The sequence below is a fragment of the Nerophis ophidion genome, linkage group LG04 (assembly GCF_033978795.1).
Source record: "Nerophis ophidion isolate RoL-2023_Sa linkage group LG04, RoL_Noph_v1.0, whole genome shotgun sequence".
Taxonomy (NCBI): Eukaryota; Metazoa; Chordata; class Actinopteri; order Syngnathiformes; family Syngnathidae; genus Nerophis; species Nerophis ophidion.
This window is the reverse complement of record NC_084614.1, coordinates 81,898,034-81,913,692: the sequence shown is the minus strand read 5'-3', so window position 1 is coordinate 81,913,692 and position 15,659 is coordinate 81,898,034. Positions and strand designations below refer to the sequence as shown.

The window sequence follows — 15,659 nt, the reverse complement described above, 5'->3', positions numbered from 1 at the left end:
TCCTCACGTCCTCACATTGTTTATAATGGGAGCCTCCAGCAGCAAGAGCTATTCGGACCCAGAAAACGACAATTTCCTCATCAATTTGAGCGAGGATGAAAGATTTGTGGATGGTAATATTGATAGCGAAGGACTAGAAAAAATAATAATAAAATAAAAAGCGACGGCAGTATGAGCGTTTCAGATGTAATTATTCTGGAAGATCCCTTATCTGCTTATTGTGTTACTAGTGTTTTAGTGAGATTGTAAAGACATACTTCAAGGTCGGATGGCTGCGGTGAACACGCCAGTGTCTCAGAGAGAAGCCAAGCTCACAGCTGCCTTTTAAACAGCTACTGCAGGAGGATGAATAATCCAATGATGTCTCCGGTAAGATATATATCACAATTTTCCCATCCAAAATCATGCTGGCTGACGTAGAGAAACATGTTCGCTTGACTGCTCTGTGTTAAAAACAAAGAAACACCGGCTGTGTCTCGGTGCAAAAGACAACTGCAATACACCGCTTTCCACCAACGGCATTCTTCTTTGACGTCTCCATTATTAATTGAACAAATTGCAAAAGATTCAGCAACACAGATGTCCAAAATACTGTGTAATTATGCGATGAAAAGAGACGACTTTTAGCCGTAACTGGTGCTGGGCTAATATTTCCTGGCAGTCTGTGACGTCATCATACGCGGGAAATTTAAAATTGCAATTTAGTAAAGTAAAGCGGGCGTATTGTCATGTGTTGCAATGTTAATATTTCATCATTGATATATAAACTATCAGACTGTGTGGTGGCTAGTAGTGGCTTTCAGTAGGCCTTTAACATCATAAAGAGACAAGCCCGTTAAAAAAGGTTACAAGACTATATTTTATATGTAAGGAGATGAACCAGTAGGGGGCAGCAGTGCACTTTCAAGACTTATTTCCCTTTGCAGAGGTGCTTTTGGGCAAACTTGTTCAAAACCAATCTACATTTGAGATGAGTTCGGTTCAAAGTAATCATCATTGTCATTCAAGTCCGCGTGTTTGTTTTTAAAGTCAAATCCGGAAGTAAAGAAAGCAAGTGCGTCACACGCCGCGCGGCCACGCCCCCTCGCTAAAAAGGCCTCAGCACTACTTTGTCCCTCCGCGCCCACACTCACAACCACGCACTATGTGTTCCGGTTCTGCTGACGGTGTCACGTGTGCAGGTCCGGCCAGGTCCACTTGCTGCAGTTAATATGAGCCCACGGGGGAGCCATGGGACCCGCAGTGGACCTGTTCTACCTGACTTTACTGCTGTGGACCAGGAGAGGGACCGGACTGGCGGACTTCTCAAGTAAGATGATGATGATGATGACGTCACTACTAGTTGACTCTACATTTGTCATATTGATGTGTTTATACTCTCATCAGGTGACGTCAGAATGATCACAAGTGCCTATCTTGTCATTATTGTGTCTGCATACTGTTATGTGGCCTCAGCTTTTTGGAAGTCTATTATTATTAGTATGAAATATACTCCTAAAGAAAAAAAATCAGCATTATTCATGCTATTAATAACTTCAAAGAACATTAAGAATCACCTGTGTAAAGGTGGAACTTGTTTATTTGTATTATGTTTGTTAGTTGTTGTTTTTTTTTCCCATATACCTTGATTTATAAAGTTCAACATTTACAAACAAACAAAATGGACCAAAAAAAAGTACAAAAACAGGAGGTTGTTAATTCAATAAAGTAATTATAGTAGAATGTAATATGTATATTTATATATATATATGTGTATATATATATATATATATATATATACAGATATACACACATACATATATATGTGTGTGTGTACGTATATATAAATATGTATATATATATACATATATATATGTGTATATATATATATATATATATATATATATATATATATATATATACACATATGTAGTAATGTGTATAGTTATAGGCTCACACAAGTGAAGTTAAAGTAGCAATGATTGACACACACACACACACACTAGGTGTGGCGAAACTATTCTCTGCATTCAACCCATCACCTTGTTCCCCCCCCCTGGGAGGTGAGGGGAGCAGTGAGCAGCAGCGGTGGCCGCGCCCAGGAATCATTTTTGGTGATTTAACCCCCAATTCCAAGCCTTGATGCTGAGTGCCAAGCAGGGAAGTAATGGCTCCCACTTTTATAGTCTTTGGTATGACTCGGCCGGGGTTTGAACTCACAACCTAGTTTGGTTGTTAGAGGTAGAAAGTGTTTTATCATAACTATTTTTTTTGAAGGAACACAAAGGTTGGGCATTGAGAAACTTACATTTATGAATATAAAACTTGCCCAAGAGTGTAATGAGGTTGCAAATTTAAAATGAATTTTCCTGTTTTTCCCTCATAGATTTTAAATGCAAATAGCAGACATTTGTCCATAAATATTGTCCAGGATGAAACTCAGCATGGTGATGACTTTTGAAGTTATTCTTCATACATTTGATGTGAGATGTGAAGCCAGGATGTGGTGGCTTGTGCAGCCCTTTGAGACACTTGTGGTTTAGACTATATTAGTAAACATTGATTGATTTGCTGTGACTGGTGACGTCATCTTGGTTCATTTGTGTGCATTTTGTTGTTTATTATAGTTTATAAGATATTAAACTTTCAATATTCATAACTCTCCTCTCTAACTGTTATATTTAAGTCACCCTTTTGTGGTTTTATGTCATTAATCATAAGTGCAGTCACACAATGTCAACATTTCCCCAAACTTATTCTATTCATTTACTCTGCAATAGTTTTGGTGGAACTGTTGTGTTGAAGTTGTTTACTTTTTGCCAAGTTGCCGCTCAAAACATGTCCGAATCATTTAAGATGCAAAAATGTTCAGTTTTGTTTTTTTAATGTTGTTAAAAAAATATGTCCAAATCTCCCCAAACTTGTCCAAATCATTTGTGCTGCAAAAATTGCCATTTTTTTGCTAAATGTTTTTTTAATGTTTTGTTTTCTATGTTATTAATGTGTAACTAATGTTAATAATCACCCACCCCAAATATGTCCAAATCTCCCCAAACTTGTGCTGCAAAAATTGCCATTTTTAAAAATGTTTTGTTTTCTATGTTGTTAATGTGTAACTAATGTTAAACATCTACCCAAACTCTTCCCAATTATTTGTGCTACAAAACATTTACGTTTGTGCCTTTAGGTTGTTTTTTTTAAACTTATTTAATACTTAGTTTTTTTATGTCAACATGTAATTAGTGTTATTAATCATAACTAGTATGTCAACATCTCCCAAAATGTGTCCCGATTGGCATTTTTGCTATTTAACCTTTTATGGAGCTGATTATTATTCTTAATTTGTTAATAATTTAACAACGACAATAATTTGACCCAATAATAAACATTTGCACCACAATCAAATCTGACAATTTGGGGGAGATTTTGACACAATTGAGGTCTGGTTCTGATTAGTAACATGTTTATTACAAGTTAATAACACAACTGTAATAAATGTTAACTTACAGACTATAATAAACCCCAAAAAATATTTGCGCCACATTTAAATCTGACAATTTGGGGGAGGTTTTGACACAATTGAGGTCTGGTTCTGATTAGTAACATGTTTATTACACGTTAGTAACACAACTGTGTAACGTTAGCTGAAATAATTTAAAAAAACAAAAAAAACATTTGCGTCACAATTGGGGAGATTTTGACACATTAAGGTCTGGTTATTATTAGTAACATGTTTATTACACGTTAATAACACAACTGTGAAACCTTGATTAAAGTGAAGTGATTTCTATTTATATAGCGCTTTTTTTCTAGTGACTCAAAGTGCTTTTACATAGTGAAACCCAATATCTTAAGTTACATTTAAAGCAGCCCTGTGATGAGGTGGGGACTTGTCCAGGGTGTGCACCGCCTTCCGCCCGATTGTAGCTGAGATAGGCACCAGGGCCCCCCCGCCACCCCCAAGGAAATAAGCGGTAGGAAATGGATGGACATTTAAAGCAGTGTGGGTGGCACTGGGTAAAAGTGTCTTGCCCAAGGACACAACGGCAGTGACTAGCATGGCGGAAGCGGGGATCGAACCTGGAACCAAGTTGCTGGCAGCGCCCCAGAGATTATAATAAACCAAAACAATCTGACAATTTGGGGGAGATGTTGACACAGTTGGGGGTCAAGTTCTGATTAGTAACATATTTATAAAACAATAAGTTAAAAAACTATAATAAAAGATGTTGCAGCACAAACTAATGAAACAGGTTTGGGGCGAGTTTGTAAAGATTGGCTTATCTTAAGTCGGGTCACGGGGGCAGCAGCCCAAGCAGACTTTCCTCTCCCCAGCTGCTTTGTCCTGGGTCTTCCCTGCGGTCTCCTCCCAGTCGGACTTTAGAACTACAAGAATTGTGACTGGGACACATTTGGGGAGATTCAGACAAGGTGTGGTACCTGAGGTAGACCCTGGCACGTTTGGGGAGATTCAGACAAGGTGTGGTACCTGAGGTAGACCCTGGCACGTTTGGGGAGATTCAGACAAGGTGTGGTACCTGAGGTAGACCCTGGCACGTTTGGGGAGATTCAGACAAGGTGTGGTACCTGAGGTAGACCCTGGCACGTTTGGAGAGATTCAGACAAGGTGTGGTACCTGAGGTAAACCCTGGCACGTTTGGGGAGATTCAGACAAGGTGTGGTACCTGAGGTAGACCCTGGCACGTTTGGGGAGATTCAGACAAGGTGTGGTAGCTGAGGTAGACCCTGGCACGTTTGGGGAGATTCAGACAAGGTGTGGTACCTGAGGTAGACCCTGACACGTTTGGGGGGATTCAGACAAGGTGTGGTACCTGAGGTAGACCCTGGCACGTTTGGGGAGATTCAGACAAGGTGTGGTACCTGAGATAGACCCTGGCACGTTTGGGGAGATTCAGACAAGGTGTGGTACCTGAGATAGACCCTGGCACGTTTGGGGAGATTCAGACAAGGTGTGGTAGCTGAGGTAGACCCTGGCACGTTTGGGGGGATTCAGACAAGGTGTGGTACCTGAGGTACACCCTGGCACGTTTGGGGAGATTCAGACAAGGTGTGGTACCTGAGGTAGACCCTGACACGTTTGGGGGGATTCAGACAAGGTGTGGTACCTGAGGTAGACCCTGGCACGTTTGGGGAGATTCAGACAAGGTGTGGTACCTGAGGTAGACCCTGGCACGTTTGGGGAGATTCAGACAAGGTGTGGTAGCTGAGGTAGACCCTGGCACGTTTGGGGAGATTCAGACAAGGTGTGGTACCTGAGGTAGACCCTGGCACGTTTGGGGAGATTCAGACAAGGTGTGGTACCTGAGGTAGACCCTGGCACGTTTGGGGAGATTCAGACAAGGTGTGGTAGCTGAGGTAGACCCTGGCACGTTTGGGGAGATTCAGACAAGGTGTGGTACCTGAGGTAGACCCTGGCACGTTTGAGGAGATTCAGACAAGGTGTGGTACCTGAGGTAGACCCTGACACGTTTGGGGAGATTCAGACAAGGTGTGGTACCTGAGGTAGACCCTGGCACGTTTGGGGAGATTCAGACAAGGTGTGGTAGCTGAGGTAGACCCTGGCACGTTTGGGGAGATTCAGACAAGGTGTGGTACCTGAGGTAGACCCTGGCACGTTTGAGGAGATTCAGACAAGGTGTGGTACCTGAGGTAGACCCTGACACGTTTGGGGAGATTCAGACAAGGTGTGGTACCTGAGGTAGACCCTGGCACGTTTGGGGAGATTCAGACAAGGTGTGGTACCTGAGGTAGACCCTGGCACGTTTGGGGAGATTCAGACAAGGTGTGGTACCTGAGGTAGACCCTGGCACGTTTGGGGAGATTCAGACAAGGTGTGGTACCTGAGGTAGACCCTGGCACAGCATGTGTTCCAAATGTGTTCCAGACTACCTGTCCAGGATCCTGAGCACTCATTCAGTGTGGGCCTGCGATGGTCACCCAGTACGCCTCCACTGTCCTCGCCACTCCACCATCTCCATCCATCACGTCTTCTACGGCTGCCTGGCGGACCACGCCCCCGTCCAGGCGGACCACGCCCCCGTCCAGGCGGCCCGGGACTGCGGCTGCTCGTCTCTGACCGTGCTGCAGGTGCGATTCCCTGACCCCGGACCGTGATTGTGCCTTCTTTGATTGTGTGTGTGGGCGTTGTTGTCAGAAGCTGCTGTCGGAGTGTCAGAACCACAGAGACTGTCAGCTCCACCTCCACCACCTGCTCTTTGGACCCGACCCTTGTCCCGGGACCAGCAAGTACCTCCATGTGGACTACAAGTGTCAACCCAGTAAGTCCCGTCTGGGATGGTCCGTTGGAAGAATACTCTTCAAATGGTTTAAAAAGTCTGATCAAAGAGCAAAAAGGTGGATTGTAATCTTGACTAAAATAACACAAAACTGCCATCAAGGATGTTTTATAGCAAAAATAATAATGTTGTGTTATGAATTATTGACATATTTCAAGCTCCAAATATTACACTTTGAAATATTCTTTTGGGAAAAGATTGCATATTTTGTGTAATATAAATATACAAACTTATAATTGACGGATCTTAGCTTAGCATTAGCGTTTAAAGTAAAAAAAAAAATTTAAAAAAAGTATAAAAATGTATGATTTATTTTATGGGTGAGGACATTTTTAGATCACAAGAATTTTAATTTAAAAAAAAGAAGCAGAATTTGAGGGTTTTTTCTTTTTTTACTTTTTAAAAACAAAAAATTGAATACTTATGAAATATTGAAATATTAAACGCTCCAACTACATCAAATATTACATTTTGAAATATTCTTTTGGGAAAAGATTGCATATTTTGTGAATTTGTCACAAAAAAAAACAAGTTTTCTATGCCAAAAAGAGCACAAAATAAACTTTTTAAAAAAATAAAAACTTATAATTGACAGATCTTAGCCTAACAATAGCATTTAAAGTAAAAAATAAATAAAATAAAATAAAAAGTATAAAAATGTATGACTTATTTTATGGGTGAAGACAAAGATCCCAAGAATTTTAGTTAAAAAAAAATAAAAAAATTTAGAGGTATTTTTCTTTTTTTTACTTTTTAAAAACAAAAAATGAATTACTTATGAATTATTGACATATTTCAAGCTCCAACTACATCAAATATTACACTTTGAAATATTCTTTTGGGAAAAGATTGCATATTTTGTGAGTTTGTCACAAAAAAAACTAAGTTGTTTTTGCCAAAAAGAGCATAAAATAAACAAAAAATACATTTATAACTTAACTAACTATAAATTGACAGAGCTTAGCATTAGCGTTTAAAGTAAAAAATAAAAATAAAATAAAATAAAAAAAAGTATAAAAATGTATGACTTATTTTATGGGTGAAGACACTTTTAGATCCCAAGAATTTTAGTTTAAAATTTTTTTTTAGAGGGATTTTTCTTTTTTTACTTTTTTAAAAACAAAAATGAATTACTTATGAATTATTGACATATTTCAAGCTCCAACTACATCAAATATTACACTTTGAAATATTCTTTTGGGAAAAGATTGCATATTTTGTGAATTTGTCACAAAAAAACTAAGTTTTCTTTGCCAAAAAGAGCATAAAATAAACAATTTTTAAAAATAAAAACTTATAATTGACAGGTCTTAGCTTAGCATTTAAAGTATACAAAAAAAGTATAAAAATGTATGACTTATTTTATGGGTGAAGACACTTTCAGATCCCAAGAATTTTAGTTAAAAAAAAATAAATTTAGAGGGATTTTTTTTTTTTTTACTTTTTAAAAACAAAAAAGGAATTACTTATGAATTATTGACATATTTCAAGCTCCAACTATATCAAATATTACACTTTGAAATATTCTTTTGGGAAAAGATTGCATATTTTGTGAATTTGTCTCAAAAAAACTGAGTTTTTTTTGCCAAAAAGAGCATAAAATAAACAATTATTTTCAAATAAAAACTTATAATTGACAGATCTTAGCTTAGCATTAGCGTTTAAAGTAAAAAAACATTCAAAAAAGTACAAAAATGTATGACTTATTTTATGGGTGAAGACACTTTTAGATCCCAAGAATTTTAATTAAAAAAAAAAAGAATTTTAGAGGGATTTTTCTTTTTTTACTTTTTAAAAACAAAAAATGAATTACTTATGAATTATTGACATATTTAAAGCTCCAACTACATCAAATATTACACTTTGAAATATTCTTTTGGGAGAAGATTGCATATTTTGTGAATTTGTCACAAAAGAACTAAGTTTTCTTTGCCAAAAAGAGCATAAATTAAACATTTTTTTTTTTAAATAAAAAATTATAATTGACAGATCTTAGCTTAGCATTAGCGTTTAAAGAAAAAAAATAAAAATGAAAAAGTATAAAAATGTATGACTCATTTTATGGGTGAAGACACTTAAAGATCCCAAGAATTTTAGTTAAAAAAAAAAAAATAATAATAATTTTAGAGGGATTTTTCTTTTTTTTACTTTTTAAAAACAAAAAATGAATTAGTTGTGAATTATTGACATATTCAAGGCTCCAACTACATCAAATATTACACTTTCAATAATCTATTAGGGAAAATATTGCATATTTTGTGTGTTTTCCATAAAAAACTAAGTTTTCTTTAAACAAAAACAGCATAAAATAAACAAAAAAAATATAAAAACATAGAATTGGCGAATAGATCTGAAGTTGGTTTAGCATTTAAAGTAATAATAATAATAATAAAAAGTATAAAATCAGTATGACTTATTTTATGAGAGAGGACACTTTTAGATTAGTGGGACTTTAAAAACCATCATTGCTCAAATAAATAATGATGAATCAAAATATGATGTTATGAATTATTGATCCATTCAAGGCTCCAATTACTTCACATTATTATTACACTTTTAAGTATTTTATTGGGAAAATATTGCATATTTTGTGTGTTTGTTGTAAAAAAACTAAGTTTTCTTTGCCAAAAAGAGCATAAAGTAAACAAAAAAATATATAAAAAAACTTAGAATTGATGAACAGATCTGAAGTTGGTCCGGGGACTTAAATATTTAAAGTAGAAAAAAAAAAAAGTATTAAAGTATGACTTATTTTATGAGTGAGGACACTTTGATCTCCAATCATTTTAGTGGGACTTAAAAAAAATTAAAATAATAATTAATATTGATGGATAGATCTGAATTTGATCGAGAGATTTAAGCGATATAAGTTTAAAAAAATAATAATTTTAGTGGGATTTTTCTTTTTTTTACTTTTAAAAACAAAAAATGAGTTAGTTATGAATTATTGACATATTTAAGACTCCAGTTACTTCACATCAAATATTACACTTCATATTTTTTGGGGGAAAATATTGCATATTTTGTGTGTTTGTCGTAAAAAAAAGTTTGATGAAAAAGCCATAAAATAAAAACATACAAAAATAAAAACTTACAATCGACGAGATCTGAACTTGATTTAAACGTAAAAAAAAAAAAAAAGTATGACACTTTTGGATCACAAATAATTTTAATCAGATTTTATTTTTTAACTTTTAAAAACAAAAAAATATTAATGAATCAACATTGTTATGAAGTATTGACATATTTAAGGCTCCAATGACATCAAATATTACACTTTAAAATAGTTTTGGGGGGAAATATTACATATTTTGTGTGCCATAAAAAATTAAGATCTATTTTGCAAAAAAAGCATAAAATAAACAAAAAAACAAAAAACAAATTTAAAATTGACGAATATATCTAACTTTCACATGTAAAAAAAAAAAAAAAAAGAAGTATAGAAACTGTATGACTTAGCATTCTTAACAATTGTTTCAGGTACACACATCAGAGTAATATTTTGGTACTTGACATGTTACAGTTAGCATTTTGGCATGCTAACATTAGTATAATTGCTAGCTTTTTGTGTGTGCTAAAATTGTAAGTATACACCTCAGTCACATTTTGGTACTTGATGCATGCTAATGTTAGCATGCTACCGTTTTAAACAATGTTTTCAGGTACACACCTCAGAGTGATATATTTTGGTACTTGAGATGTTACAGTTAACATTTTGGCATGCTAACATTAGTATGATTGCTAACTTTTTGTGTGCTAAAATTGTAAGTATACACCCTAGTCACATTTTGGTACTTGATGCATGCTAACATTAGCATGCTACCGTTTTAAACAATGTTTTCAGGTACACACCTCAGAGTGATATATTTTGGTACTTGACATGTTACAGTTAACATTTTGGCATGCTAACAGTATGATTGCTAACTTTTTGTGTGCTAAAATTGTAAGTATACACCCTAGTCACATTTTGGTACTTGATGCATGCTAACATTAGCATGCTACCGTTTTAAACAATGTTTTCAGGTACACACCTCAGAGTGATATATTTTGGTACTTGACATGTTACAGTTAACATTTTGGCATGCTAACATTAGTATGATTGCTAACTTTATTTGTGCTAATTTTGTAAGTATACACCTCCTTCATATTTGGTACTTGATGCATGCTAAAGTTAGCATGCTACTATTTTAAATATTTTTTTCTAGGTACACACCTGATGTTACAGTTAGCATTTTGGCATGCTAACATTAGTATAATTGCTAGCTTTCTTGTGGTAATTTTGTAAGTATACCCCTCAGTCATATTTTGGTACTTGAAACATGCCAAAGTTAGCTTGCTACCATTTTAAACAATGTTTTCAGGTACACACCTCAGAGTGATATATTTTGGTATATTTGGCATTCTAACATTAGCATGCTAGCTTTTTTTCAATAAGTTAGCAGGTATCTCACCAATGCTAACTGCAAGCATGCTACTTTGTTTAGCTCACTTTGCTCATATTTCCATTGACTTGACGCTATCTGGCCAGCATGCTAACTGCTACCATTTCAGTTTGGCTTTCACAGAAAATTTCTACCCAAGCTACATGTTCTAGTTCTTTGAAAACAATGTTTTTGCAACTACCAAGGTGGCCCCCGCATACTCTGTTTTTGCAACTACCAAGGTGGCCCCCGCATACTCTCAGTGGAAGAAGTTTGGACGCCCCTGACTTGGATGATGCTAACTTGCAATTTGTCCTTGCTTTAGCGGAGCACAAGCGGCGAGTGGCGTGCGAGGGGGAGCTGCTGGTGTTACGCTGCAAGTCCCCCCGCGTGCTCAACATCTACTCGGCGGTCTATGGTGGAGGTCTAGACCTGGAGGACACCTGCCCCCCCACCCTGACCCCACACACCCTGTTTGGTGAGTCACTCATGATGCAGACCACATGTGAGGTGATAACAACACAGTCTGGTGCTTCTAGCAGCAAACAGCCAGCAGGGGGCGGCACATAAAACAACAGTTTCCCACTGAGGGCCACACTAAAAAAGCAAAGCCTGGGGGCCTTTTCCTTTTTCATATGTTTCATTGTCAAAAACAATATAAAACAGAGAGTGGAGATCTGAAGCGAGGATGTCGTTGTGGCTTGTGCAGCCCTTTGAGACACTTGTGATTTAGGGCTATATAAATAAACATTGATTGATTGATTTTTTTTAGAACACTAAGGGCTTCCTTTTAAGTTTGGTCGCGGGGACCCAGAAGGGTCATAAAAATGTTAAAAAAAATCATTCTTATTTTTTCCGACACTTGAATCTAGATCAAATAATTTTAATAGAGATGTCCGATGATATCGGTACTGCCGACATTATCGGCCGATAAATGCTTTGAAATGTAATAGCGGAAATGATCAGTATCGGTTTCAAAAAGTAAAATGTATGACTTTTTAAAACGCTGCTGTATGGAGTGGAACACGGACGTAGGGAGAAGTACAGAGCACCAATCACATAATAAATGTGGCTTTTACACACACAAGTGAATGCAAGGCATACTTGGTCAACAGCCATACAGGTCACACTGAGGGTGGCCGTAGAAACAACTTTAACACTGTTACAAATATGTGAACCAACACCAAACAAGAATGACAAACACATTTCGGGAGAACATCCGCACCGTAACACAACAGAACAAATACCTAGAACCCCTTGCAGCACTAACTCTTTCGGGACGCTACAATATACACTCCCTGCTACCACCAAACCCCGCCCACCTTATTGTTATTTGATTTTCTAATGTATTATTAGCCTGTGGAAAAAGTTAATGTTGATGTTTTATTCGTGCACTTTCTTTTGTTACTTCAAGGCTTGAATGTTTGATTCATTTATTATTGTTATTTTATTTTCAAATGTATTATTAGCCTGTGGAAAAAGTTTATGTTGATATTTACCTCAGAAGGCTGCAAATAGAAAAGAGACATTATTTTTTTATTTAAATTTTATTTGATATGCCATTGATTTTTAATGATTATTATTAGAAACTGGATTGTGCATGTCACTAAAGTTCTATAAGTCTTGCTTGTTTAATCTTCAATGCAAAACCCGCTTGAGTCCTTATTAAAAGTTTCTTTTTGGCCCACGGCTTTGTTGACTTTTGAACATTTTGTCCCACTCTGCATTTGAGTCTGACATCCCTGCTCTAGACACTCAAGTGCTGACCCATTAACTACATCTTTAAGCTGCATGTCAATGTTTTATGCACTTTTTATGTTTTATGCACTTTTCCTCATAGAACCCTTGTTGACTTTGGCAAAAACAGCAAATATGCAGTATTTGATGTGAAGTAGTTTAGAGTCTTCAGCAGGTCAATAATTCACAACATTGATTTTGATTCCTTACTTTTTGAGTGCTATTAGAAACAAAATTGCAACTTTTTCTTGTTACATTCCACATTTTTATGTTGTTTTTTTTGGAATAGTGTATTTAGAATGTGCTGCTGTCCCCCTGACAAAAGAACAGATGTGGGAGCTTGTGCAGCCCTTTGAGACACTAGAGATGTAGGGCTATATAAATACACTCTGATTGAAACAACTCGCTGTTGCCCCCCCTACAACAACAACAGGGTATAAAAACTGCGGTACTGCATCAAAAACCGACATCGGTGTGTAAAGGATATCACCACACGGGCTCAGGACCACTGTGAGTAAAAAGCTAGGTGTAAGAGTTGTACCGCCCCTACAGACTGCCTGAGCCTGGACGCCGTACGTGTGCTCAACAAGCGTTGCTACGGCAAACAAAGGTGCGCCGTCGTCGTTGGCAACGAGACCTTCAAGGACCCCTGCCCCCCCGGATCCAGGAAGTACCTCAGTGTGCTCTTCTCTTGCGGTGAGACCGTGGGTGTTAGGACGCAAGGTTGCCTAGCAACTGCCTTTGTTTTGCTCATGTTGGATGTGACTTTTTTTAGTGCCTTGGATTCTACTGAGGGAGGTGGACCCAAATATTGCTGCCCTCACTTCTTCATCGCCTGCACTCAGCACAGAAGGTCACTTTTCTGATGTTTGTCTTCATTTTTTTACACTTACACTTTCTGGTATTTTAATAATTCTGCGGTTGCAAGCATAACAATACTCACTTTTCACTTTTTTTATTGAATAAGATCATGTAAAATAGTATCGTACAAATGCAAGTAGCCAAAACGTTACAAGGTTGAGTATAAATAATATAAATAAATAATACATTTCTCCGTGAATTTGCTGAAATGTAAAATTTGACGAATGTTAGGTTAATATGTCTTTTAATATTTGAAAGGGTTAAGTTTGCATGAATATTAGGTAAATATGTCTTAAATATTTTAAATGATTACATTTGCTTGAATGTAAAATTCCATGAATGTTAAGTAGATGTCATAAATATATTCAAGGAATAAATGAATGATTACAATTGCTTAAATGCAAAATTCCATGAAAGTCAGGTACATATAATCATGTTTTAAATATTTTTAAAGGATTAAATAATTATTAAATTTCTGTGAATGTAAAACTCCATAAATGTTAGATAAATATAATACGTCTTAAATATTTTAAAGGATTAAATAAATCATTAAATTTGTGTGAATGTAAATTTCCATAAATGTTAGATAAATATGTCTTCAATATTTTAAAGGAATAAATAATTAAATTTGTGTGAATGTAAAATTCCATAAATGTTAGATAAATATGATTAAGTGTTAAATATTTTAAAGGATTAAATAAATTATTAAATTTGTGCGAATATAACATTTCATAAATGTTTGATAAATATAATACGTCTTAAATATTTTAAAGGAATAAATTAATGATTACAATTGTTTAAATGTAAAATTCTATGAATGTTAAGTCAATACGTCTTGAATATAATAAAGGTTTAAATAATTACATTCGCATCGATGTAAAATTCCATGAAAGTTAGGTAAATATGTCTAAAATGTTTAAAAGGATTAAATAGATTATTACATTTGTTTAAATGTAAAATTCCATAAATGTTGGATGAATATAATACGTGTTAAATATTTTAAAGGATTAAATCCATCCATTTCCTACCGCTTGTCCCTTTCAGGGTCGCAATTATTTAATGTGTTTAAATGTAAAATTCCATGAATGTTAGGTAAATGTCTTAAAATATTTCAAAGAATTAAATAAATCATTAAATTTGCTTAAAAATAAAATGTCATTAATGTTAAGTAAATAAGTTTGAATTAATTACAATGATTAAACAAATGATTAACATTTCCTGTAAAGTTGCTTAAATGTAAAAATGTATTTAGGTAAATATAATGTATCTTTAAAACTTTAAACGGCTAAAAAAGGATTACATTTGACCGTAATTGTGGTTGAATCTAAAATTTCCCTATCGTTAAGAAAATATAATACGTATTAAGTAATTTAAACGATTAAACAAATTACATCTGCTCAATGGAAAATGTCATTTACGATAATTAAATGTCTTAAAAATTTAAATAGTATAATTTATCTGTAAATTTGACTGTATTAAGGTTGAATAAATTTAATACATTTTAAATTTAATTTGCCCTTAAATGCATTTAATAACAAAAATTTGTTTTGTGTACATACTTCTTAAATAATTTAAAAACATTTTTGAATTTCCTTAAATATAAAATTTCAATCATGTTAAGTAAATATAATACATCCTAAATGATCAAAACAATTACATTAAATTTGCCCCATAAATGTTCTTAAATAAACAATTTAATTCATGTTCAGTAATACTTCTTAATTTAAAAAAAATTAATAATTAAATTTCCTTAAATATAAATTTTAATATATCCTAAATCATCAAAACAATTGCATTAAATTTGCCCCATAAATGTTCTTAAATATACATTTTAATTCATTATAAGTAAATATAATACTTTTTAAATTATTGAAATGATTAAACAAATAATTAAAGTTGCTGAAATGTAAGATTTAAGTACATCTTAAATTTTTCAAACAAATAATTAAATGGACCTGTTCATTTGTTTGAAATGTAAAACTTCCTCAGTAATTTTATTGAATTTATGAATTGTATTTTTCTTACTTTTCTTTATATGCTGCCCTCTGGTGGTGTGGAGTGTTGCTACGTCACACTCACCTCTCAAAATGCCTTTTTTAAAACCGCAAGAAAGCATCGTTACTAATAAAAGTCATTTAGTTGACAAATATCTCACTATTTGTCACAATTGTGAGTTCAACTTTGTAAACTAAAAATAATGAAAGATCTAACCGTGACCTGCAGCAGCTTCAGACTTCTTTTCTCCGCAGGTCTTCCAGTCCATGTTGATGTCCCGCATCCCGAAGACTCCGGAGCCATGATGAGCACCTCCCTGGCCGCCTACGCCTTCATCAAAGGTCTGTGT

General features: G+C 35.0%; 1 protein-coding gene across 4 annotated transcripts in view; it reads left to right on the top strand.

The window, feature by feature from the left end:
* The first annotated feature begins 943 nt into the window (after nucleotides 1-943).
* eva1c (eva-1 homolog C (C. elegans)) overlaps nucleotides 944-15,659 on the top strand; it is a 19,136-nt gene continuing 4,420 nt past the window's right edge. Inside the window, exons 1-7 of one of the 4 annotated variants that reach the window (XM_061899325.1) lie at nucleotides 944-1,309; nucleotides 5,885-6,087; nucleotides 6,158-6,278; nucleotides 10,960-11,195; nucleotides 13,007-13,150; nucleotides 13,230-13,307; nucleotides 15,565-15,651. In XM_061899325.1, the coding sequence (XP_061755309.1) occupies nucleotides 1,212-1,309; nucleotides 5,885-6,087; nucleotides 6,158-6,278; nucleotides 10,960-11,195; nucleotides 13,007-13,150; nucleotides 13,230-13,307; nucleotides 15,565-15,651 (967 nt within the window). In that variant the 5' untranslated portion in view covers nucleotides 944-1,211. Of the gene's footprint in view, nucleotides 1,310-5,884; nucleotides 6,088-6,154; nucleotides 6,279-10,959; nucleotides 11,196-13,006; nucleotides 13,151-13,229; nucleotides 13,308-15,564; nucleotides 15,652-15,659 lie in introns of all 4 variants that reach the window. The other 3 variants (XM_061899324.1, XM_061899327.1, XM_061899326.1) reach the window with 3 other exon arrangements.